General features: G+C 42.3%; 1 protein-coding gene across 4 annotated transcripts in view; it reads left to right on the top strand.

The window, feature by feature from the left end:
- The window catches only part of rap1gapb (RAP1 GTPase activating protein b), a 98,807-nt gene that overhangs the window by 61,877 nt on the left and 12,756 nt on the right, over window positions 1–24,174 (top strand). For all 4 annotated transcript variants that reach the window (XM_069679053.1, XM_069679052.1, XM_069679054.1 and 1 more), the window contains 14 exons: window positions 559–606; window positions 3,526–3,564; window positions 3,739–3,924; window positions 5,620–5,723; window positions 11,467–11,545; window positions 11,629–11,682; window positions 12,624–12,707; window positions 12,800–12,900; window positions 13,321–13,450; window positions 17,510–17,665; window positions 17,781–17,852; window positions 17,959–18,045; window positions 19,746–19,895; window positions 22,175–22,306. In XM_069679053.1, the coding sequence (XP_069535154.1) occupies window positions 559–606; window positions 3,526–3,564; window positions 3,739–3,924; window positions 5,620–5,723; window positions 11,467–11,545; window positions 11,629–11,682; window positions 12,624–12,707; window positions 12,800–12,900; window positions 13,321–13,450; window positions 17,510–17,665; window positions 17,781–17,852; window positions 17,959–18,045; window positions 19,746–19,895; window positions 22,175–22,306 (1,422 nt within the window). The remainder of the gene's footprint in view (window positions 1–558; window positions 607–3,525; window positions 3,565–3,738; window positions 3,925–5,619; window positions 5,724–11,466; window positions 11,546–11,628; window positions 11,683–12,623; window positions 12,708–12,799; window positions 12,901–13,320; window positions 13,451–17,509; window positions 17,666–17,780; window positions 17,853–17,958; window positions 18,046–19,745; window positions 19,896–22,174; window positions 22,307–24,174) is intronic.

Genomic DNA, 24,174 nt, shown 5'->3' on the forward strand with positions numbered 1-24,174 from the left:
GAAGGAAGTGGACTCGTCTACGAAGAATGAAAGCGTTTCCAATTTGCATGTGATTCATCTTCCAAAGTCCCCCCCCCAAAAAAATGTGCATCAGATTTGATAAATTTCAAAATAAGCTGCAGGGTTTTCAACAATAAAGGAGGCCACTGATCAGGAATGCTTAGTTACTCATCTCTCTCTGTGCTTTGGGAACTGTCAGCGTTTATGAGTCAGCGGCGGAGTCGATGGAGAGCCTTATTGTGGCACTTAAGTGGAATAGATGTTAATGATGTCAGCAGTGTGGATTGATGGAAACACCGTCCTTGTTCTCACGGACCTCTGCTTATCGTCTCTATAACCCCTTGGATATCAGTCCTCTTTACTTCCTGTTTATGTGGCCCATCTGGTGATCGAGCTTGTGTTATGTCAACATGAATCACTGTCACCGCGCTGCAGCACAAGTAATGTCACAGATCCTACAATCAAAAATGCTCTGCAGTGTCCTGCTTTTGTCTATTTTTGCTTCTGTAGATATTTCACCTGTTCCCTCAGTATTGTTTCGTTTCTCTCTCTCTGCAGGGTTGCAGAATGGATGAGCAGAGATGCCCCCTCCCTCCCCCGCTAAAAGTGAGTCACAAATCCTCACTTCTCCCCACAGAGCGCAGTGTGGTAAAGCATCGGCAATGGCAGAGTTATAAACCTTTCCTTATCAGCTGTCAGGCAGGCTTTAGGTGCTCACCGGCTGAGTTAGGTACTCAGCGGGGACTACGACCGCAAATCCTCAAATGTCCTATTACCTGAAAAGACTGCTGTAGTTTGCATTGAAGATACTCTGAGGTCAAGTCAGAGAGGGCACAGCATAGATGGTAATCATCTGAAAGAAGACTTTTATTGCAGTGGGCTGGATACAGTCCTGCTAACCTCTTTTATGTGTAATGTGGTTTGGAGTCAGAAAAAGCTCCCGCAGCATAACAACTCGAGATAATGTCGCTTATACAGCCAAAAGTATAATGATACTCAACAGTACACCCATCTGTGATTGTTAGACATCTTATTTCAGAACCATATTCCTTTAACAACCTCCACTCTCACAGGCAGGCTAACCGCAAAGTGTTTGAACCCGGCTTCAGGGATTTGTTTCCCTTCGACCACAAGCATTAGCGAGGTCGGGCACTGATGGAGGGCAATGAGGTTTACAGTTCATCCCCATGGTGTTGGACGGGGTAGAGGCCTTCTGTAAACTGTTGCCACACAGATGAAAGCCAACTGTTGCCTAAAATAAACATGAATATGAATATACTATTTTAGTCAATAAAAAGTCATCACATTATAGTTATTACCCGCCCCCTCCTCCAGTGTCCCTCTTCTCATTTCTACCTGTTTGCTTCAGGTAAAATTAAGACTTTCAGCAGATCATCCATGCAGTAAATGAACGACGTACACACAGCTTTACTTTTCATCATCCTTTCTCATTTCTGACTGAAGCAGACAGCCGATGATCGCTCCTGTTTGTGCGGACGAATGTCGTGTAAAACCGTACAGTGTGTCTTGGAGCAGTGTGGTCTCCCTTACTTAGTGCTGATTGGCTCGTGTCATTAAAACAAGATAACTGTGTGCAAACGTGTATGGACAGAAACATTGTTCAGTGCTCCATCAGTCTTGTTGTTTGACAGTATATCCCTCTTCTTCTGTGAATTACTGCGCAAACATAGACAGTGTAATGGAGCTACAATGCTTCTTCAGTTAACACCAGTAAAACGATCAGCTTTTGAGCATGCGTACAAAGAGCAACAGGTTCTGTCTCGAGACCCATCTTTTTTTATATATTAGTTTTATTGACACATTTTTGATGACAACATATAAACCAAACAAAAATCAAAACCCATAACCCAACCTAAAGACACACACACCTGCAATTGCACGCTCATGCACACCTAACTCTAGGGAGAAGAGGTTTAAATAACCAAAATAAATGTGTCCAAAACGCATGTCAAGGATATAAAAATATGCATATCCAGGGGCGGATCCAGAGGGGTGGCCAGGGGTGAAATCTGATTGGCCACCCCAGGTGCAAAAATGATTGGCTAGTTGCCTTGTCAAAGGCGGGACTTATGATAAAATGAACTATTTGGGCTGTGTTACGACAGGCTGCTCGTTGCTTTCTTTGCATTTCAATGTGTCACATTTCCTTTTGTACTTTGAATTGTTACTCTGGACCTACATCTTCTTTTTAAGTGCTTAAAAAATTGAAGCTTAGAGGATTTATATGTTTCCACTCAAAACTACTTGTAAAGATAAAAAATATACACAGTAATACATCATCTTTAAGATACTTTAGTGTTATCAGTCAAAGTAGATATGATCAGTGGAGATAGAAAGGGTAAATAATGTTTGTGTGCAGACATACTTCATGCCACCGCAGTCCAAAAAGTCTGGATCCGCCCTGTGTTAAATATCATCCACGTTCGACTGTTAAATGCCGTCTATAATGGGAATATGCAAAAACAAAACATTTTTACGGAGGCTAATGTCGACCTGATAGTCAGTTTGTTTGTTCAACACTTAACTGAAACTTAAACTACTGAGTGCATTGCATGATTTAAATGTTGTTCAAACATTCATGGCCCGCGGATGATGTGACCTAATGACTCTGCCAATCCCCTGACTTTTCCTCTAGCACCACCGTGAGGTTGACACTATTGGTTTTAGTGTAGTGCCTTGATAACTAGCATTTAACGAGCTCAGAGAATGAGTCCTTTTTAGTTTGTTGATCATGTGACGTTTCCACTAGTTCCAGCTCCATGGTAACAATTACCGATAATGCAATGTCACAGGAAAGCAAGGGACTTTTATATTTACTTCGGTCGCTTGCTTTCAGTTTGGCCACATATAACCTTTTACTTGAAATGCTCTGCGGGGGCTGTTGAGAGGTATTCTTGGGTAATGGAGAACCATTCTTGGGTAATGGAGAACGAAAGTGGGTTCACCAAAGACTGAAATTGCAGAATGACATCACAAAAGTGGTTTAAAAAGTTCAACGCAGCAGGATATCACAGATTTACACCACATCAACAGCTGTCATGGGGTAGACATGAGAAGGGAAATGTTTGTTATTGTGGGATGTCCAATGATGCATCAGAAGCCAGTTACAGTAAGCATATGAATTACAAACCAGAGGCTACTTTCTGGATCAAAGTTGATTTGTTGCTGATTTGTTTTAGGACCCAGACTTTTTTAAGGTTCTGAGCCCGACTGCAGGTTAAAAGGAGTTCTGACTGAAGCCTCGTGAACTGTTTCTTGTTAACAAAATGTTTTCACTCGAGAGGATTTCAAGGCTTTCTGTCAGAGAGACAGCTAATGTGGTCTCTGCCGTGTTTGCAGGAAAAGAAATGTAACCCTGAAAAATGGAGAAGTGGATGACAGTGCATTTAATATTCTGTCACAGCGTTTGTGCTCATTGTTATTGTCCTCAAAGAACAAAAACTGAAAGCAGGACGAGAAGCTGCTGTTTGTCAGCTCGACTCATTTTCCTTTCCCTCCCTGCAGACAGAAGAGGACTACATCCCTTATCCCAGCGTTCACGAGGTAGATAATGTCCTCTCTGCACGAATCAATCACACTGCATGCTATATATTTTATGGATGTCGGAAACTCTAGACAAGTGAGACAAAGCATATATTATCTGTAGCAATCTGCAACACAGACTATTACTCACTAATCCATTTCCTTTGCAACGTTATTACTTCTATTTATTGTCAGGTTCTGGGTCGCACCAGTCCTTTCCCGCTCATCCTGCTGCCCCAGTTTGGAGGCTACTGGATCGAGGGAACCAATCATGAGCCTAAAGACACGCCCGAGGCTGAACAACCCCCCTGCCCCTCCTCCCAGGTCAAACTGGAGACAAACAGCCTCGCTAAGATCTACAGGAAGCAATTCATGGGCAAGGTGAGGATGGGGACAGCATTACAGGAAAGCTAAAGTGCGGATCTTTCTTTTTTTCTGCAGCATCCTGGTACCTTTTAAACTGTATCACACTCGAATTACTGCATCTGAGAGGATTCATTTTTTTAATCCCTTTATGAGATTTTGTGACGTGGGAATGAAGGCAGAGAAACACTGCTGTGTTTTTCTCTTCCCATGGGATATATCAAAAAAGCTGCATGTTCAAGCAAAGTCGGGTGGCCAATTAAACGAGAAGCCGACATAAAGTGTCTTTTACTCCTTTCACACATGCACTGCACTCCTGAACATGTCTGTTAATTACACGCTCATATTCACACCTACAAGCAATTTAGTCATTTAGTCACCAGTGAACTTAACAAGCATGTCTTTGGACTGTGGGAGGAAGCCGGAGTACCCGGAGGGAACCCACGCACACACGGTGAGAACATCCACAGGGCCCGATCAGACAGAGCGTGTTTTGCAGGCTGTAAAACACGAGGCGCATCGTACTGCCTTTGTTGTTGAAACCTACGGTTAAACAAAGTTGTTAAAGCAACCACCCACTTCTCCTTTCATCCAATTGGACAATGAGAAAGAACGCCCATGACTTTGGGCGCTTTTCTGCTTCGAGTTTTTTCTACTCGAGGCGCTCAGAGTGTTTCCTCAAAAACGTGAGGCGCACAGAGCGGAAAAACGCGAGGCGCTCTGCAACGCAAAAGCAGCTTACAAAAAGCATCCCTCTCATTGACAACAACTACAAAAAGCCGCCCACAGCTGCTAAAATGCGCTCCGTCTGATCGGGCACTTATACATGTTGTAGTAATATTAGTCCAGAAACAGTCACCACCAAGGAAGACTCCTCCTCCTCCTCTCCACATCATCTAAACGCACTATTTACAGTTGTGAGAGCGCGCCTCACACGGAAAATCTCCAAATGTGTGAAAGGGCAAGTGTGGACAATTTGATAGTCCTAAAAATGTCTGGAGTTTCGATGCTAGAACGGCTTTGGAAAGGTGTGCATATGCTGCAAGAACAGCTCCAATGCATCTTGGCTTTGATTCAGTAGTCTCTGAAACTCTACTATAGGGTTTAAACACCATTCTTCCAAAAGATGTTCCATTATTTAGTGTCTTAAAGAGGGGGGTGGAGGACTCTTCTAAATGGTGACTGTAGGGACCATGGCATTTAATTCACAAGGTTTTCATACTCATCAAACCCCTGAGTGTCACAGGGGCTTTATTATCGTGGAAGAGATTGCATAGAGTGGGCTTGTTGAGCATTTTCATACCTTCCAGAGAGCATGATTGGATGTTAGTTTCTTAATTATTCCTGCACCTGTGTGGAAGCATCTGCATTCATTCGGCTTCTCTGCTGATTTATTCAAGGTTTTGCTTTAATTTGTCACCAGTCTGCAGCACAGCAAACAAGGGGACATAAAATAAATCTGTGTGATGCTGTACGAGTCTAAACTGTGCAACAAAATACATCTGCTATACATGTATTCAATATAAGATCTTGTTTCACGTTTTCCTTCAGGAGCATTGAACTACTTACCTTAATTAAAAGACTGTCGCCGTCTCCCACTGTCCGTCTTTAATTTATGATAGCTGTTTTTAATTATTATTGTGTCAGAAGGCGTCGGTAGCTGGAGGAGGATTCGTCGTTGCATTGAAGTTTCTTCTGCTGCTCTGCCCTCAGGAACACTTTAATTATTACACCATGGACGCTGCTCTGGGCCACTTGGTCTTCTCCATGAAGTACGATGTCATCGGGGATCAAGAGCATCTGCGCCTGATGCTTCGGTAACAATTTCCTGCAATCTTTTTTCTCTTTTTCTCGCCTTCTTGCTTTGTTGCCTTTTTTTCTCTATCCCTGCAACTTGTCTTGCCTTTCTTCCTTTTTCATTGTTGTTGTTTCACTTTGTGTTTCTCTAGTTCTATTTCTCTTACCCTGCAAAAACCCTGGCTGCAAATATCCATATAATGGAGTTTTAATGGCGTTTACTCAGAGGTCTCTCAAAGGGAAGCATTCCATAGCTGCCTCAATTCAGGGGCTGCATCCTTCGAAGAGATGGTCTACAAAGGATGAGTCATGTGTAGCCTGTGTAGACGCTAGGGCCGAACTGAAATGAGATGGTCTGGTCTATGGAGGATTTTCCTGTCCCTGCCCTTAACCTTCAACCACCAAATGCGGCTCCTGTTGCTTAGCAACAGGTAGCTAGCGGGTTAATCTCTATTTACAGAGTTTACATAGTAGAATAGTCTACACGGTAGAATCTGTAGGCAGTGACGTGGATTTCCAAGAAGGCAAGTGTTCTGGTTTCCGTTTCTAGTACACTTGTGGTCTGAGTAGTATTGACTAATCATGTATCAGCAGGCTGCGGCGCATGCAAGAAAAACAGTCCATGAAGAGAGCAGAAGCAGGCGGATTGAATCCACTGTACTGTCATCCCGGCTCCCATCAGCGTGATCTGACGATGCTTTAGCTTCTTATTAATCTCTATAAACAGACATCTGCATGCTAACAGCTAACAGTCTGTTCTAGATCTAAAATTTAACTTGAGATGAATTCCCTTGTGCCCTGACGCTGTGTCACAAAAGCCGTTCAGCGTTCAGATTTTCCGACTTCCTCGAATGCATCAGATCGTTCTGACAAACGAGCATTTTAAAGTTTTCAAACTTGACAAAGCTTGAATTTTTACTTCTTAGAAATCTGCATCATGATGTTGAAATTTCGGCAAAGGTGAGACCCGTTAATAACAAGTACATCACAAGAGCACGTTCACCGGTGTCCCCAGAGGCTATATCGTCTCAGACTGTTGCCGATGGGATCCGAGATTGCTCGCGGGTTAACTAGTTATAATAACTAATGTTGTGGAACTTGACCTATTATTTTAAAGAGAATTTGTTTCAAGGCCCCTTTAGTGATCTTTAATATTTGTATCTCTAGCTATTTGACTGAAACCAAAAACTTTTATATTTAAAAGCATATTCCTCGGCCGCGTAACAGTCCACCATCTTTTTTCAATTGGCGCACAATGAATCCTGGGATACATTGGGCCGCACACGATGGATCCTTCGGGGCCCGGGAAAAGGAGGACGCATTTGTCGGCTGCATATGAAGGAGCCTTCGAAATAGGACAGCCTTGGACGCGCCGCTGTGACGCAGTTGGCCTTCACATATGTCCTCTGAAGGATGCAGCCCCTGAATTGGGACACAGCTGATGTAGATTTTTGTCACACATAACTTTACTAAACCTGACAGATAACGTTTAGATTTTACCCATGAGGAGGGTTTAATGGAGCTAAAATGACTCTCACTTGTCACAGGTGCCTCAGAGATGAATTTAAAACGTATTTTCCAGCTCGATTCATGACAATAATGATTGCTCCTGCTGTCAGAGGGCCCTCTTATTTTCTCGTCAATTTTGTCTTCAATTAAATATGAATTCAGACGTCTGCTGCCTGTTTTACATCGTCTGACAGTGTCCCGAGGTTTACAACTTCTATTAATATAACTTATCTTCTACAAAATGACTTGAGCAATTCCACCATAATTTGTTTCTGAACTGTGTTTTTTAAGTCAAAGTGAGGTGAAATATAATCTTTATTCAGACTAAACCCAATCAGCGTTTTGTCAGCTGAATCAGATTTGGCTGAACAATATGAAGCTTTAGCTATTTGCTTTTTTTCCTTCACTTCAGCCCCCAAACAAACTCCTGTATCAGCCGGCACGAGTCTCATGTTAAACTGTGCATTAGATTGTTTCTTTGTTTATGTTTCAAGTCATGTCTTTTTTCATGTCAAAGTGTGTCCCGCAAAAACTCTATAAAACACGAGGTACACTGTGCATACTTGTTGTAGACTTATGATGTGCTAGTTTTACCTTTCAAATTCACACTTGACCTCATTTTCGTTGGTTTTTTCGAAGGAGTTTCACACAGAACTTTTTTCTCCGGTTCTGAATCTCACAGCGCCACAACTGTTTTACTGGCACCTAGCGCTCATGCGTTCTTCTTCTTTTGTTATTTAATGGCGGTTCACAGTTTTCAGATGCGCTACAGCCGTCTGTATGGAGAGATGTATACCAGTCAGCTAGATAGCTAAAGTTAGCAATAGCTCAGCTAGCAGCTAAGCTAGCCCCTCAGAAAGACACTGATTTTTTACATGAAACTGGAATTCAACAATTCTGTGACCTCAGAAACATCAGCTTTATTCAGCATTTTACCGGTTTAATTACCGGATCCTTTTTTGTGGGGGGAGTGGAGGAGACTTCTGCGAATAATTAGCTCCCAGTAAAAACTAGTTATCATTAGCATTTATGGCTAATTTTTGGAGTCGTTTTGTTTGATTAACCAGCCATACTGCATTTATCGTTTGAGCCGACTCAGGGTCTTCTAGACTGATAATTTGATTCATCCACTTTTAGGGGTCAGCCTGACTCTTCATCTTAACGAACAGTGCTTCTTGTAACACGCAGATATCTAACAGTTAATTGGAATTATCAACTGATAATATAATTTTTGGAACATTAATGCTATCACAGATTTGGAAAACATTTTACATTTTTGTTCGTGCAATCACAACAAGGCCCCAACTATCAGTTGTGTTATAATGTGAGTATAAATAAAAGTGCTTGTGTGGTCCAGCATAAACACTCAAGCTTCTTTATACAGTATTGTTGAATGAAAACAAACTGTGCCACAAAGTCCTCAACAATCAGCGCTCTATTCATCTCTGTAGCGTAAAGCCTCCCACCCACCTGCATCGTCCAAACTCGTGCTCGCTCACTCAAACCCTCCTTCACATTCTGCTGAAGACGGACGAGGAGGAGAGAGGAGGAGAGAGGAGGGACTCAGTGCACCTGTGAATAAATATAACCATCCCAGAGTTTCAATAGCTGCTTTCCCTCTTTGTTAATGGAGAGCTGGAGTGGATGAGTGTTTCAGGAGGTAACAGTCAGTCAGCCCACATCATTTCTCACACTGTGATGTTTTCAGCAGGGTGGGCACCACCCACAGTCACCCCTTCACCCCATCAAACTCAGCATGTGTAGTCACAGCTTCTGAGTCACTCAGTCCATATTTAAAGCATCTGTCAGAGAGCTACATGCTTAGTCACATCCTCTTTTTATCCTCCTGTTAATACCCATACAGTGTAAAATCATTATGTAAAGGACGTAGAAATATACATTTGCCGTTCGCTAACCCTTTGCTCCACAAAGTGACTTTTGCTACACCTTTTGGGCGTTCTGGTCTCATGTGGGACTTCCTAAAACATGGTATTTTGCTCAAATGGCTGTGGTTTTGCAGGAAGTGCCCCTTGTGACGGGCAACGTCATTTGGAGTCAGAGCTGTGCAGTAGTGATGGGTGGGTGGCGCTGGCGTAGCCACTTCCACTAATCAAAACACACACTTAACTTACAAAAAACAGCAAAGATCCCGTCGGTGTGTTTAACAGCTTCTTGTGTTGGTCTGAAGCAGAAGTTCACAGATATGGAAACTTCAATGACTGTAGTGATTGTTTTAGTTACGTTTCCTCTCGCCGTTCGTCCTTTACTCTGCTAATCCGGAACAGATTGGCTGCAGGAGCCGGATTGGTCAACAGAGCTGTCAATCATCCTTTTTAGCATCCAATAACTAATTAAAAATAAACTTGTTAGAAAAATGAACACTTGGACAAAAATGTATTTGACGTGTATTTTGATTTTATAGTTTGACTCATGTCCCATCTGTTAACATAAAGGAGGCGGGCTTTATGACCTATACTGCAGCCAGTCAGCAGGGGGCGATAGAGAGGGTTTGGCTTTACGTTAAGGGAGCCGTCATGTCGTCCATCTTTTTATACAGTCTATGGTGAGAATCAATACCAATGATATATTAGTACAGTAAATATGAAGCTTTAGCCTGCAGTCGGTTAGCATAGCTTAGCATAATAACAGGAAACGATAAACAGCTGGCCCGGTTCTGTCCAAAGGTAACAAAATCAGCCTATGAGCACCTTTAAAACTCAATGACTACTGCGTGATATCTGATAATTTTGACTTAAGTTTGACTCATGTCCCATCTGTTAACATGGAGGAGGCGGGCTTTATGAGCTATACTGCAGCCAGTCAGCAGGGGGCGATAGAGAGGGTTTGGCTTCACTTTAAGGGAGCCGTCATGTCGTCCATCTTTTTATACAGTCTATGGTCCATTACAGCAAAATTATTTCTCTTTCTTACCCAGGAGAACTGTGACCATTTCCCAAAACAAAACCTAACAGTCTCTATTTGGTTGGGTTTAGCCAAAACATAATGGGCTAGCTGGTTAGCACCATGACTCGGCTGTTTCAGGCTAAATTTTTAATGTTTCTAGCTGACTTGGAAACTTACAAACGGTGTCTTTGATCTAGAAGATCTAGAAGTAAGGAAAGATTGGTCTGTTAAGCATTCTAATACAGCCTGTATTACTTTTTAGATTTGAATATTTGTTTCTGATTTCACTTTTACATGTTTCAAGACTAAAGATGTGTAGGATGTGGACCAACACTCGTCTTTGGAAAAATTATAACTGGTATCAACAAGAAGCAGGAAAGAGCTGCTCATACTGAGACTAAACTCTGACAGCATCCAGGAAACAGCTTCCACGCAGAGTTAATGTACTTTTTGTGAATGGTGCTTTCTTTAACGTAACCTGTAACCCTACAGTTAATAATGTACCTCTGAATCACAAGCTTACTGCTATAGTTAGTCGTCCGGAAATGTTCAAGCTGCTATCCCCCTCATTTCCACGCCTAACTCCTTTGCTCTTCTGCTTTTGGTTCTGAAAAGACTGAAAAAAAAAGACACCACCCTCCAAACTCTTTCAATACAGAATCTATTTTAGTACAGCTCTGAGCACATCACTTCAGCAGGTGGAGATATCTGAAGCTTTAACAGGCTGCTGCGCGCACTGATGGATGCTAAGCTACCAAACAAATGATGAGTGTTCAGGGAGGGAGGGGCTAAACAAACATTCAGCTATCTGCATTTTGTGGCTTTTTTGTCACCTTGAAATTGAAGGCTATGTTCAGTTTTTACAGAGTAGTGGACAGCTGTGGCTATTGTATCGTTGGATGTGAGCAGTTTGCTGTGATCCTGAGTAGACAATAAGTATCAGCCGCCTCACTGTCCTCCCACAGTTATGAGCGTGTGTGACCAGATACAATTATTTCTGAAATATAAAGTAATTATGACCATCCCAGTAATGTGGCTATTATCTCGACCATTTTCGGTACACAGATCACTTTGCAGCACTCAGTGAGCCTACAGTTTGTTGTATTGTTCATTGTCACCCCTCAACAGAGCAGTGACCCTCTAAAAAACAAATGACACCCTCTCACAGGCAATCTGGGCTCAAACACATGAAGTGTAAAGACTATTACACTCCCAGCTAAACACAGCATCCATAGTAAAAGTCCCCTTTGAACTCGCCATGTACTTTCATGAATGTTAAGCAGCAGGATTGCTTTGGATTCAACGCAGAACAGAGCATTTTTTTCAATTTGCAAACTGTTTTTCTTTCAGCACAAAGCTAAAAACCTACCACGACGTGATTCCCATTTCCTGCCTTACCGAATTCCCCAACGTGGTTCAGATGGCCAAGGTAACGCACAAGATGAAGTCATAAAGCTTTATTTGAGTGTATGTTTACAATGAGAGAAGCTGACTGTGGTTTTTCACTTATAGCTTGTTTGTGAAGAAGTAAACGTGGACAGGTTTTACCCCGTCCTCTACCCAAAGGTAAGAGTTAACACTCATCACAACAAACTGCTACAGCCCGCTAGCTACTATAGCTAATGCTGCTCTGTTGAGAATTTAAGTTAGACAGTATTTACACCAATCAATTTTCCAATCTTGTTTTTAAACCAATAGAAGAGGTGTTATAGTTATAAGCTTGAAGCTAAAGTTAGCGTCTGACTGTGCAAAAAACATAACTGCTGTGCAGTTAGCCTACGCTAGAATGCTAGCTAGCTTAAATGTTCAACAGATTTACCATGTACACATGAAGTTAACCATTAACAGGACTAGGTAAAAACCTAGTATGTGGCTGACCGCATCAGATCAATGTGCGCTTTTGTGGGCAACACTGGAAGTGTGTGCGTGACGGCTGCGGGAAGTGTTCATTTTCATTAGAAATGCATGCAAACAGATGAGTCTTCACAATGCTGGTGTGACACGCGTGTTTTTACCGCGAGCCGCGCACTGTTCTCGGTCAAAACTGTGAACATGAATTGATATGAGTCCTATTGATCTCTGACAGCAATATTAACATGGAGAGTGAAGTAGGTCAACACTTCCAGTATGCTTTCTCAAAGTAAAAGCCCGATCTGGAATTCTGACTCCCCTCGTTTGAACACAATACTTTTATTTTGTGTGTTTCCCAGGCCGTTGTTGTTGTTGTTTTTACTTTATTTGGCTCTGAAAGTACCATCACTTACTTACTCACTTAGTCACTCACTCACTCAAAAATTTGCCTGGCATTGTATACTAAGTGAAGTTAGGAGTTCTCTTTCTGCTAGCTTAGCATGCTAATTAAGCTACAAAATGATAAAATATGCCCACTTTTTAGAAATATAAACTTTGGAAAGACACTTTTTTTTTTACTGTGTCGTGATTATTTCAAACATAACTTTCACTATCAACATTATTTTTCTATAAGCTTCCTGTTCTCTCGTCCTCAGGCATCAAGGCTCGTCGTCACCTTTGATGAGCACGTGATCAGCAACAACTTCAAGTTTGGAGTTATTTATCAAAGGTTTGGCCAGGTGAGTGCGCTTCAGCGATAAGAACGCTAATCTTAAGCTGTTGAAGTCATGTGTCACTCCTCCTGAAAGTGTTCTCTGCGCTCTCCATGCAGACCTCAGAGGAGGAGCTGTTTGGGAACATGGAAGAAAGTCCTGCCTTCGTCGAGTTCTTGGAGTTTCTTGGCCACAAGATTGAGCTTCATGACTTTAAAGGGTTCGGAAACTTTTCACGTTTCTCAGAAGCAGATTTAAGCAGGTTTTGTTCATTCGCACTTTGGTGCTCCACCTTGTGTCTGTCAGAAGCAGACCATCATTCACTCTGCTATTGATCACAGTTGGCTTTAAATGAATCCCTGAAAAAGCGATTTTGAGTGTCCTGATATTTGTGGTGTAGCTGACATTGTGATTGAGTGGGCAGGAGAAGTGCCCTTGGCATCCGCTCAATGATGGATGAGCGTGGATGGAGCGGGCGCTCTGAGAGCTTGCTCTTATGTTCCACTCCTAACACGCCTTTGTTCTGTTTTCCTCCTGGCTCTGCTCTTCTTTGCCGTCCCTTCTCATCTTTTCTTCTCTGTCCTTTCTTCTTCTCTGTTCCCCTAAATCTCCTTTCTTCTGCTTTTCTTTTCTTCTGCAGGTTTCGGGGTGGGCTGGATGTCACTCACGGGCAGACGGGGACAGAATCCATCTACACGAGTTTCCATAATAAGGAGATTATGTTCCATGTGTCCACCAAGCTGCCTTACACAGAGGGAGACTCACAGCAGGTACAGTGACATTCCAGTGATTAATTATATGGTTAGCTAATTAGCATCTTCAAGGCAGTGGCCCTTCACTAATTAATCTGAAGGGCTCTCCTTGTGATTCCTCCAGCAGCAGCAGCAGCTAATATATAAGTATGAATCCAGAGCTACCTTAGCTAGCACAAAGACAGAAAACACTTCCAATTTGCAGAGGTTGTATTTCTAAAGAGCCAACCCTAAACTACAAGTTAGTTTTAACTTAAAATGTTTTACTTTTTTGTTTTGCACAGGTAAAAAAAACAAGATGAAACATGCTAATTAGTGAGCTTTTCTGATGTTTGTTTGTAGGCGGATGATTTAGGGGCTACATCCTTCGAAGGACGGCGTCTACTAAGGATGAGTCATTCGTAGCTTGCATAGACGGCGAAGATTTTGAGATTCCGTGTTTGTGACACAAGGTTAACAGCTGGTGCTGCAAAGCGCCACTCCTGTCACCTAGCAACAGGTACCTTGCTGGCTAACTAACTAAAATATCTAACGTCACATAACTTAACCTGTTATTTAAAGATAACTTAAAGATTCAAGGCCCCTTTGGGTTTTTTTATAACATTAATGAATCTCGAGATACGTCGCGTGCATCCTTCGTGGCCCGGGAAATGGAGGACGCATTTGTCGGCCACGTCTGAAGGACCCTTTGAAATAGGACTGCCTAGGAAGCGCCGCTGTGACGCAATCCGCCTTAAATACGTCCTTTGAAGGATGCAGCCCCTGAATTCTGACACAGCTGTTGTCTCCTGTGGATATAGCCAGGTTAGCTTACCTCCCCTGCTTTTAGTCCATGTGCTAAGCTACCTGGCTGCTGACTGCACCTTCATATTGACTGCTTGACATGATGGTCATCTAAATCTTGGCAAATGTTATCCCTTAAATATCTGAGCCTCATTTACAAGTACAGTTCACAGTTTTGCGCACTTGCCTGCTTTGCTGGAGAAATATATTTTTTGTAAGGTATCGCATTCCCACCGGCATCATAGTGTTCGATACAGGCCCTGAAGTTTCTCCACTAAAGACTTTCTCTTTGATGCCATGTTGCAGTAAGCTGCATTTGTAGTCTCTGCTGCTGCACTACCTCGTAGGTTTGAACTTTGTCACCACCATTACCCGGCACAGACGCTCCATACTGCATGAAGGGACACAGAGGACATAAACAACACCCACACGGGATGATTCATGAGGGAACTCTGGAAAAGGTGCCGCTGTGAGGACATAGCTTTATATCAGGAGGGAGAGAGTGCAGAACTGATGGAGCCAGACCTGACTGAGTTTGTTCAAAGCAGATTAGGTTTCAGGTGTCTCACTCCAGCCTGGCTTTTAAACGCCTACCTGTTGCTTGAGTTTGGCTGCTCATCTACACGACAGCTTGATAAGCTCGGGGATGAGGCAGAAGGATCCTCTCTCACTCTTAGCTCTCACTTCGGTCTTAGAAATACTAAACAGGATATTACTAGCGTTTCATCTTTAAACTATTGTCAGGTTGTTGTGATCTAACATATTAGGTAAATGAAGTGTGGGTTCTTATATTCTCTGTGAACTATTAAAAACATTTTCCATTCACTAAATACTTCCGGCTCTCATTATGAAAACTTGCCAGAGCCTGAAACAGATGGTTGATTGTTCTCATGTGTCTTTAACAGACAGAGGCTGTAAAATAATTAGACTGCTTACTGGAAAAGGATCACCTATAAAAAGCAGAGCAAACATTTACTGTGCAAACAACCGATCAGCTTCGGGACATTTTATTGCAGCTCCGTCTTTAACGGCAGCTAACAGGTGTTAAGTGGCTTTATAAGTCTGTACTTTAGTGTTAAACAGCCTGATAATTGACGGGGGGTAAACAATGCATGCTGCTGCAGCGCTGCTGTCATGATGTTGAGGCGACAGAGGAGGAACTTGGGAGCTTGCTCTATTTTTTCCCAAGACTGCCTGCACTGGGAATATTTTCGCTTCAGTATCTGATTTATCTGCTTCTTACACACATGCTGCTCGGAAATGATTTGGGTCGCAGTCTGATAAGAATTTATTTCCATTTTTTGACAGCATGAGTATACTTTGACACTCTGATATGCCCTATCATTATTTCACTGTTGAATCGCTGAAATAGAAACATTTCTCTGAAAGTATTAATCAAATCTCAAACAGGAAAATTGGCCCGACTACTACAAAGTCATAATTACATATTTTGTCATGTTTTTCATTTCATACATTTTAACAAGAAGGGAAAGAAGTCGAATCTTCTCTGATTAAAAAAAGATCCTAGAGGCTGGTGAAAATTAGAGTCGTAATGGATTTATATTCAGTTGCTGCTGTTGATAGATATTGCTTAGATCAGTTGTTCTCAACTGGTCTGGCCTCAGGACTCCACACCACCACCTCCTTCATGACAAATCACGACCCACATTTCTGAAATTCTTCAACCACTCAAATTTATTTAATGAACGATGCTGCGGTTTGAGACGGAACGAAACATCACAGGATGTCAACATCACAAAACACAACAGTTTCATCCTCAGCCAAAATGAGCCGCAGGTGGTTGTGCATAAGAGGAAAATATATATACATATCAATTAACAGCAACAGAAATAAACTAAAAAAGTGCAACATAAATGCATCAAGGGATAACCCAATCATGGAGTGTGAATGAACTACAATACTACTTACGTCATAGGAAACCCATGTCCTTCAAAATAAAAGCGCAGCGTAGACTTTTGCCACAACTTTTTGAGGACATGACAGCTCCCTAAAAGTGAAGCCAAACCCTCTCTATCGCCCCCTGCTGACTGTCTGCCGTATAGGTCATAAAGCCCGCCTCCTTCATGTTAACAGATGGGACATGAGTCAAACTATAAAATCAAAATACACGTCAATTACATTTTTCTCAAACATGGTTTCTGTCATTATATTTAGTTCTTATCATGCTGATTTATGTCCAAGTGTTCATTTTTCTGACAAGTTTATTTTTAATCAGTTATTTGATGCTGTAAAAAGGATGATTGACAGCTCTGTTGACAAATACAGCTCCTGCAGCCGATCTGTTCCGGATTAGCAGAGTAAAGGAGGAATGACCAGAGGAGACATATAACTAAAACAATCACTACAGTCAGTGAAGTTAACATCTGTGAAGGTTAACCTCAGACCAACACAAGAAGCTGTTCTGCTGTTAAACACGCCGACGTGCAGGATCCTTCTTTTCTTCGGTAACTTAAGTGTGTGTTTCGGTTAGCGGAAGTGGCTACTCCACACGCCGATCTCTACTGCACAACTCTGGCTCCAAATGACATTACCATCGCAAGATGGCAGCGCCCGTCACAGGGGCTATTTTTGCATCAATTTCGTACAATGAAAGCAGATGGAGACGCGTCATCCATCTATATATACAGTCATTGGTCCCAACCCACCAGGTGAGAATCACCGGCTTAGATCAGAATTGCATACTTGGGCACAGTCGCTCTCTCCATAAAGTTTACAAGTGTCCTTTCCAAAAAGGAAAATGCAGCACTTAAGTAGCAAAGATTCAGGTGGCTGACATACAGCCGTTTGCACAATCACAAACCATTTTTGTTTGATGTCACTGTGCTTCTACTTGTGTTCAAATGTATTTATTTCCAAAACATGAACAAACCAAAACACACTGGAATTACGGGGCCTGTATTTCAGTATAAACGTGTGTAAATATCCAGAACTATGACTTTTTTTCTTGTGTATTTTTGTTGGAAAATATTCAGACATGCACTTTTCAGTGTATCAAATTCTTAGTAAAAGCTTCAAAAGAGATAAAAAGGCATTTGAATTTCCAATTTTAGTCTGCAAGTTGTGAAAAATGAGGGCGTCATACATGTCAGAATAGAGGTTGGACTCTGAGATTGAAGTCTTGTCCACCTCTCTGCTGGGACTGTATTATTCCTCGTCAATCTGCCAGTGTGAGTCCTAGAACCGTTTCTGTGACTTTGGCTGTGTTTTTGATTCCCTAACTGCTTATTTGAGATGTTTCCGCTGTTGTTAGTTGTGTTTATCTTTGCCATCCAGCTGCAGAGGAAGAGGCACATAGGCAACGACATCGTAGCCATCGTGTTTCAGGAGGAGAACACGCCCTTCGTGCCAGACATGATCCAGTCCAACTTCCTGCATGCGTATGCGGTGGTGCAGGTGGAGAATGCATGTACGGACAATGTCACCTACAAGGTTGGTCTCTGAAGCTTTAAATCCCATTATAGATTAACTCATTCATGATTCAGGAGCTTTTATTCCTCTGTGTGGCTTTAAGAAGTGTCACAGTGTCGCCTGCTTTCTCCTCAAGGTGTCTGTGACAGCGCGGGATGATGTACCCTTCTTTGGGCCCGCTCTGCCTGACCCCGCCATCTTTAAAAAGGTCAGCAGTCACACAAATTCACAAACTTACCTCTCCCTCTACAGACAGACACCATAATAAACCTTCTTTCTCTCCGCCTTTCCGTCTCTATATTTGCCGTCCTCAGGGCCCCGACTTCCGTGAGTTCCTCTTCACAAAGCTCATCAATGCAGAGTACGCCTGCTACAAGGCTGAGAAGTTTGCCAAGCTTGAGGTGAGAAGAGTCTTATGATGCCAAGCATGCAATAGGAGCGTGAATGCCTGTATGTGTGTGTTGATGCGTGCACACTTGAGTAAACACTTTGCAAAGGTGTGCATCTGCTGGCTGTATATTTTATAAAGGAAGTTATTTCAAGGGACAACCCTTATCTCAGACTCTCGTTTGTGCAGCACTTTTCATGTGAATGCAACTGAAAAGGCTCCACTCTAATTAACCCGACAACATTCAACAAAAACAGAAACTAAGCTATCATAAATCTGATCATTCTTCAGTGAGGGCACAACAGAGACAGAATGAGAAATAAATGTGAAAGCCCTACGTGGTATACACCCACTTATACACAAACTAAATTACCAAAGTTTATGGACCGATGAATATTTAAAACTCAGTTAAAGGAGCATTTCGTCCCTGGAAAAAGCCGCTGTCAGTCATTGCTGGTGTTCTCTGTGATCTCTGTGAACAACACCCAGCATGCATTGCGCCCCTCCCTCCGAAAGGAACGTCTCAGCGAGAGATGCTGGAGTGAAATACTACCGTTTCGATACAGGCAACAAGCTCAGAGTGGTACAGAATCCAAAATATGACGAGAATATACCTGTGGATCGTCTAAAAAATCTTCAGGTCTGCAGTCTACATTTCAAACCTGACGATTGAGGCGGGCGTCCTAGATTGAGGAAGTGTAGTTTAGCGAGCTCCCTGGCCTCCGCCAGATGACGCATTTTATGTAGTCTGGTGGAGGTTTTCCAGGGCCCATTGGAGAAGCGGATAGCGTCCTCCAAAGGCACAGAGCGAAATTGCTTTTTTTTTTCCTACCATAATGGCATTAGCTCCCCATAATAGCATGATAGGACTGAGGTTGAAAATTGATGAACTGGCCCTTTAAAGGCCAGACTAAAAGGTAAAATAAAATAGATAGACGATTAAATAAAGGAAACTCAATTGAATGCCAGACTCATCTGTTAAAATGTGTCTGCTGTGCAGTTGCGGATCTAGTCTGGATCAAAGATAACTCTTGTGTTTTTCACAGGGCTTAAATGCCAGTGCTTGCATTTTTGTATTTAGTTTGTCTCTCTAAACCTCAGTGCCAATAAACAATACTTTTGTTTTGTTCTGGTCGAGCTGCAGAAATTGCAAACCGTAACTTTATGTTTAAGATGCAGTAAAAGTTGCACCAATTGGACCTGAGTCACCACAATATAAAGCTCTGTGTGTCATGCGCACGGCTACTAACATTAATGCCATGCCTCCTTATGACATTTTGAAGTGGTAGCATGTATAAGGTTAAATAGGCAAGGACCTAGAATTGAACCCTGAGGAACACCTAAGCCTATTTTATGGCTTTCAGTAGAATTGTAATCCACGGTCATATTTAATTCTGTATCTGTTAGATGTCTTATCTGATATAAACATTCTTAAACGGCAACCTGATTTTGGGGGTGCTGGTTTGGCTCGGCTGGTTGAGCGGGCTCCCCACGTACAGAGGAAGTCCAGAAGCATTGATTGCTGGTTCGACTCCCAGTCTGCCGCTCATTTGGTGCATGCCACCCCCACTCTCTACTCCCCACGTTTCCTGTCTCTCTTCAGCTGTCCTATAAGTAAAGGCAAAAGTCAAATGAAATGATTAAATACCCTTAATTACACATTTTTCAGTCAGTGTCAGTACCTGTGCAAACTGCCTGTGGTGTTGTTGTCAGGAGCGCACGCGTTCAGCCCTGCTGGAGACGCTGTACGAGGAGCTGCACATAAACAGCCAGTCCATGATGGGTCTGGGTGGAGACGAAGATAAGCTGGAGAACGGGGGCGGCGCCGCAGGAGGAGGTGGAGGCTTCTTTGAATCCTTTAAGGTACAACCCCATCCCTCATTTGACGAGGAACGCCGTTAATCTGCACCTGCACATGCATGAGAGAGAACGATTATGATTGGAGAAACTTTTAGGATGCTTTTTTCCCCCCTCTCCCCCCCTGTCTCCTGGCTGGGATTCTGGGTATTCACACATGACAAAACAAAGCCTTGGAAATTTGCTGTATCTCAAAGGACCAGTTCCTGTGGCATTTGATTTCCTCACTTGGCTGCGACCGCTGAACTCGGTGTGTTTTCACATGATGGTGTGGTATTGAGGCTGTGGAGCGCCTGTTGTGTATGAAAGGCACTTTGCTCTGACTGAGAGTGCTCCATCAATGACCATTAGGGTGGTGGAGCGTGGCCCAGTCGCTGAGGCACGGCGGTAGGAGCTGTGATTGTGTGTGCTTGATGAACGATTTAATGACCCCTCATTAGGGAGCTGATGATGCAGTTTGCAGTACTCCCCATGGGCAGCTCCCTCACTGTTTTTCTCTTCTGTCTGTGTCACCAACTAGTTCTCAGCCATCTTTTCTGTATTTTCACACAACTTCAGAGAAATGTATCACCCTTCCTCTCAGTCTCTTTTGTCTCTTAAGATCCATCTCTTCTGCGTACCTTCATTCACTGCATCTGTATTAATGAACCCCTGCCTGGAAATCCCATCTCTGTTCTCTGCTGCCTCTCTATCTCTCCCTCACACTTCCACAAATCACATCTGCAAAGATTTCCCACTCGGTCTTTCCCACTTTCTCACACTGCCTTCCTTGTTCACACTGAGTCCCATCTTCCCCTCCCATGACACAAAACCCCACCATGGATTTTCCCTGTTTAATGACAACTTAGGAGATAAGAGATGCGGCTTCATTCTCTCCACTCACAAAGCCTACAATCTTGTCGACCTTCTGTGAACCTAAATCTCTCTAACGCAGCCTCTCCCTCCTGCCTGTTGACCTGCACTGCCTCTAAGTGTTCAAAACGAGTCCTGCATACTAACATGCACTTGGAGCACAAACCACTATGAGTTTATTTGCACACACAAATACTCACACACGTCGTTTTTTTAGGCATGTTTGTGCCCACAGAGATCTAAGTTATTCTAAAATACTTACACATATTACTCACTTACAACTGGATCAGTATGGAGTCACATTGACAATCTGACATACCTTTGTCAAAAATTGTTAGACATTTGAATCGGCATTAAATGCATTTAGATGTGTAATAAAGCACACAGTGAATATATATAAGATTTTTCACAGCAGGTATTTTGACTTGTCAAATTAGGAAAAGCACAGGTGTTACTATCTGTTATATGCACAGACTGTACATGAGAAGTGGACATAACCATTGTGACATTGCCCCTTGGTTTATGGGTTACTGTTTTGAAGCCTTAAAGAGGGGGTATTCACATTTTAAGACATATATATATATATATATAGACATATAGACACAGATATATATAATTTACAATGTTGGATGTCCAGACTAAACTAAGTGTAGTTTCAAATCTGTAGGTAAAAGTATGTTGGAGTAATCCCCAGGCTCAGGCACTCAGTCTGCAGGCGGCTGTGAACGCCAGGTTTCACGCAGTTTTTTTCTACACGATGCACTTTGTGATGTCACAGCTTCGGAGAGCTGGCCAATCAGAAGAAAGTGTGCTTGTAGGGGCGGGGTTTCTTAAAGGGAGTCATTTCAGGCAGATACTATCCTGCTTTATTGTAGCTTTTACTCTAAATTGTACCATGTTTTACAAGAGACAATTCTGTTTTATTAAAAAAGACTTCATGCTAGCGATTAGGCCTGGAACTCATTAGGAGAATGCTTCCTGCATAAGAAATCAAGTTATTGTTGGGTAATTTTATGGTAGATTTAATTACAATAATCTCCTCTGAAGTCTCCCCCTGCTGGCCATTAGAAAAAATGCACATTTAAGGCTTTACTTTTGAAACCACTTCTTATACACAGTCTATGCTCACTTACTAGGCTCCCAGTAAGCAAGACAATTAGTCAGCATGCACTGAACCAGGTCCCAGTGCTTTTACTATAATGATATTGCATAATGTCTTATGTGAAAAACACCTATTCCTTTGAAGACTGAATTGAAATTAAACATGCACTGTGTGTGCCTGATACACTGAACCAAGCTGTGTGTATAGCAAAGTATTAACTAATGTGTTCAACTTTCAAAATTTCCTTCATTTGGATTTAGTAAAGCGTCACACATACATGTGGTATCACAAATTGGATCCACTGACAGTATCTCCTCGTCTCTCTCTGTAGCGGGTCATCCGCAGCAGAAGCCAGTCTATGGACGCCATGGGCCTCAGTAACAAGAAGTCACACACAGTCTCCACTAGTCACAGTGGCAGCTTTACCCACAATCCCGCAGAGAGCCCCAAAACCCCGGGGATTGTAAGTAGCCCATTTTGGTTCACACGATGCCCACCCAACACAAACACTCAGGATATTTTCACCATTCTCAGCACAGTGGATAAATACACGCAGCCCTATTCTTTCTTGTAAGCAGCACTTTAGCAAATGACTCCTGCTGGCACATTGCAGCACTTTACTTCCATCGGTATGGTAACATCAAAGCACTTGCTTTCGTTTTTCATTTGAATTCCCTTTTGCTTTCTGCTAAAGCAGCTTTCATTGATTGCTTTTCCATTTACGACACATAGCGTTCCTATTAACAACAAGTTTATTGTTGGACAATTATAACAATGTTACTCAGCATTCTCAGCATCTCATTCATTACCATCTGTTCAAAGAATCACCAAGTAGTGTGACAGTCAGATATGTAGGTTGGTGTGAAAATAGGGTATCCACTGAGTAATGATTTCCCTGTAAATGTTGTCTGTGAGCCCCAGTGTAGTCTCTACCCTGAGTTTTTAAGTGAGTTAAACAACTGTATGACTACCCAGACTCCCTCCCTCCTTACTCTGCTTTTGTCATGACTGTTTCCTCCTGTAAATGTTTGAACCTTGTATATTTGCATGTGTGGTTGCACAAGATGCATGACACGCTCCATAAATGCAAAATGTCCTGTTATGGTCTCTTTCAAACATGGGGTTAATGCAAGCTGAAACCTCCAGGGCCGAGAGAATGCAAAGTGCCAAAACTGCAGTTCCTCAACTGGCCACTTGAGGCTGGCTCCAAAAGCGAGTCACTCCCCATTTGGCCGCATATTAAAAGGCCTTAAAACTTAATAGCAGAATTATACAGATTTAAAGTCTGTGACAAAAAATGGTTTCAGTCTCTTCAGCTCGTTTCTCTTTTCATGACGACTGTTTGGGTTTAAATTTTGTTAAACTCATTGTTGAATTATATGAAGCTAATGACAGGTAGTGGCTGTCTTCTGGGTGGCACCAATAATTCAGCTCCAATAATTCAGTTCAGAACTAAAACTCTCTTGTTTGAGTTGTTGGTGCTTTTGGAGAGTCTGATATTCTGGAGAATATACGACATATTATAAGGATTGCGTTGCGGTTTTATTGTTAGCACTCATCTGCACCCACCGTAACTAGCTTATTAGCTTGTTAGCTCATATTCACTGTTCGTAAGATTCGTATTTATCAATCAATTTTTATTTTATATATGGCCAAATCGTAACCAAAGATATTTCTTTTTTTAAAGATTATTTTTATTGGCTTTTTGCCTTTATTAATAGGAAAGCTGAAGAGAGACAGGAAACATAGGAAGGAGCGAGTGGGGGATGACAAGCACCAAATGATTGGCCAACCGGGAGTTGAACCTGCGACCTAGCCTCTGGATATGCGGCACCTCCTCTACCAACTGAGCTAAACTAGCATCCTTTAACCAAAAATATTTCGGGACACTTTACAAAAACAGCAGGTCTAGACCATACTCTTTGTTAAATAATTTGTGGGAGTCAGGATTGTTGTTGGCTTTCCTGGTAAGAGAAGAGGTCTCACCGTAAGTCCACCGGGTGATAATGTGCGAACAAGTTTACACAAGAAACTTCTTAGTCTAATTAATCATTTTTAACTGCAGGCGCCACAAATATAAACTGATTCGGCGGGAAACATTTTGGTTAGCTAGCTTATTAGCCAGCTAATGGATAAGCTATGGTTATAAACTGAATAGCTTTAATAACTCTCCACCCTCTCGTCCAAATGTGGTCACTTCTGACTCTAAAAACCAACATGGCGTGTCTAAAATGCCGAACCCCAGGCTTCAAAAGGCAGTCAGCAAACCAATGGGTGATGGTACATGAGCTACGTTCATTATTTACAGTCTTTCGGTTCATATTGTTGTAG

This window comes from Semicossyphus pulcher, unplaced genomic scaffold, assembly GCF_022749685.1.
Source record: "Semicossyphus pulcher isolate SPU_LCO1_2020_fin unplaced genomic scaffold, fSemPul1.0.p SCAF_3, whole genome shotgun sequence".
Taxonomy (NCBI): Eukaryota; Metazoa; Chordata; class Actinopteri; order Labriformes; family Labridae; genus Semicossyphus; species Semicossyphus pulcher.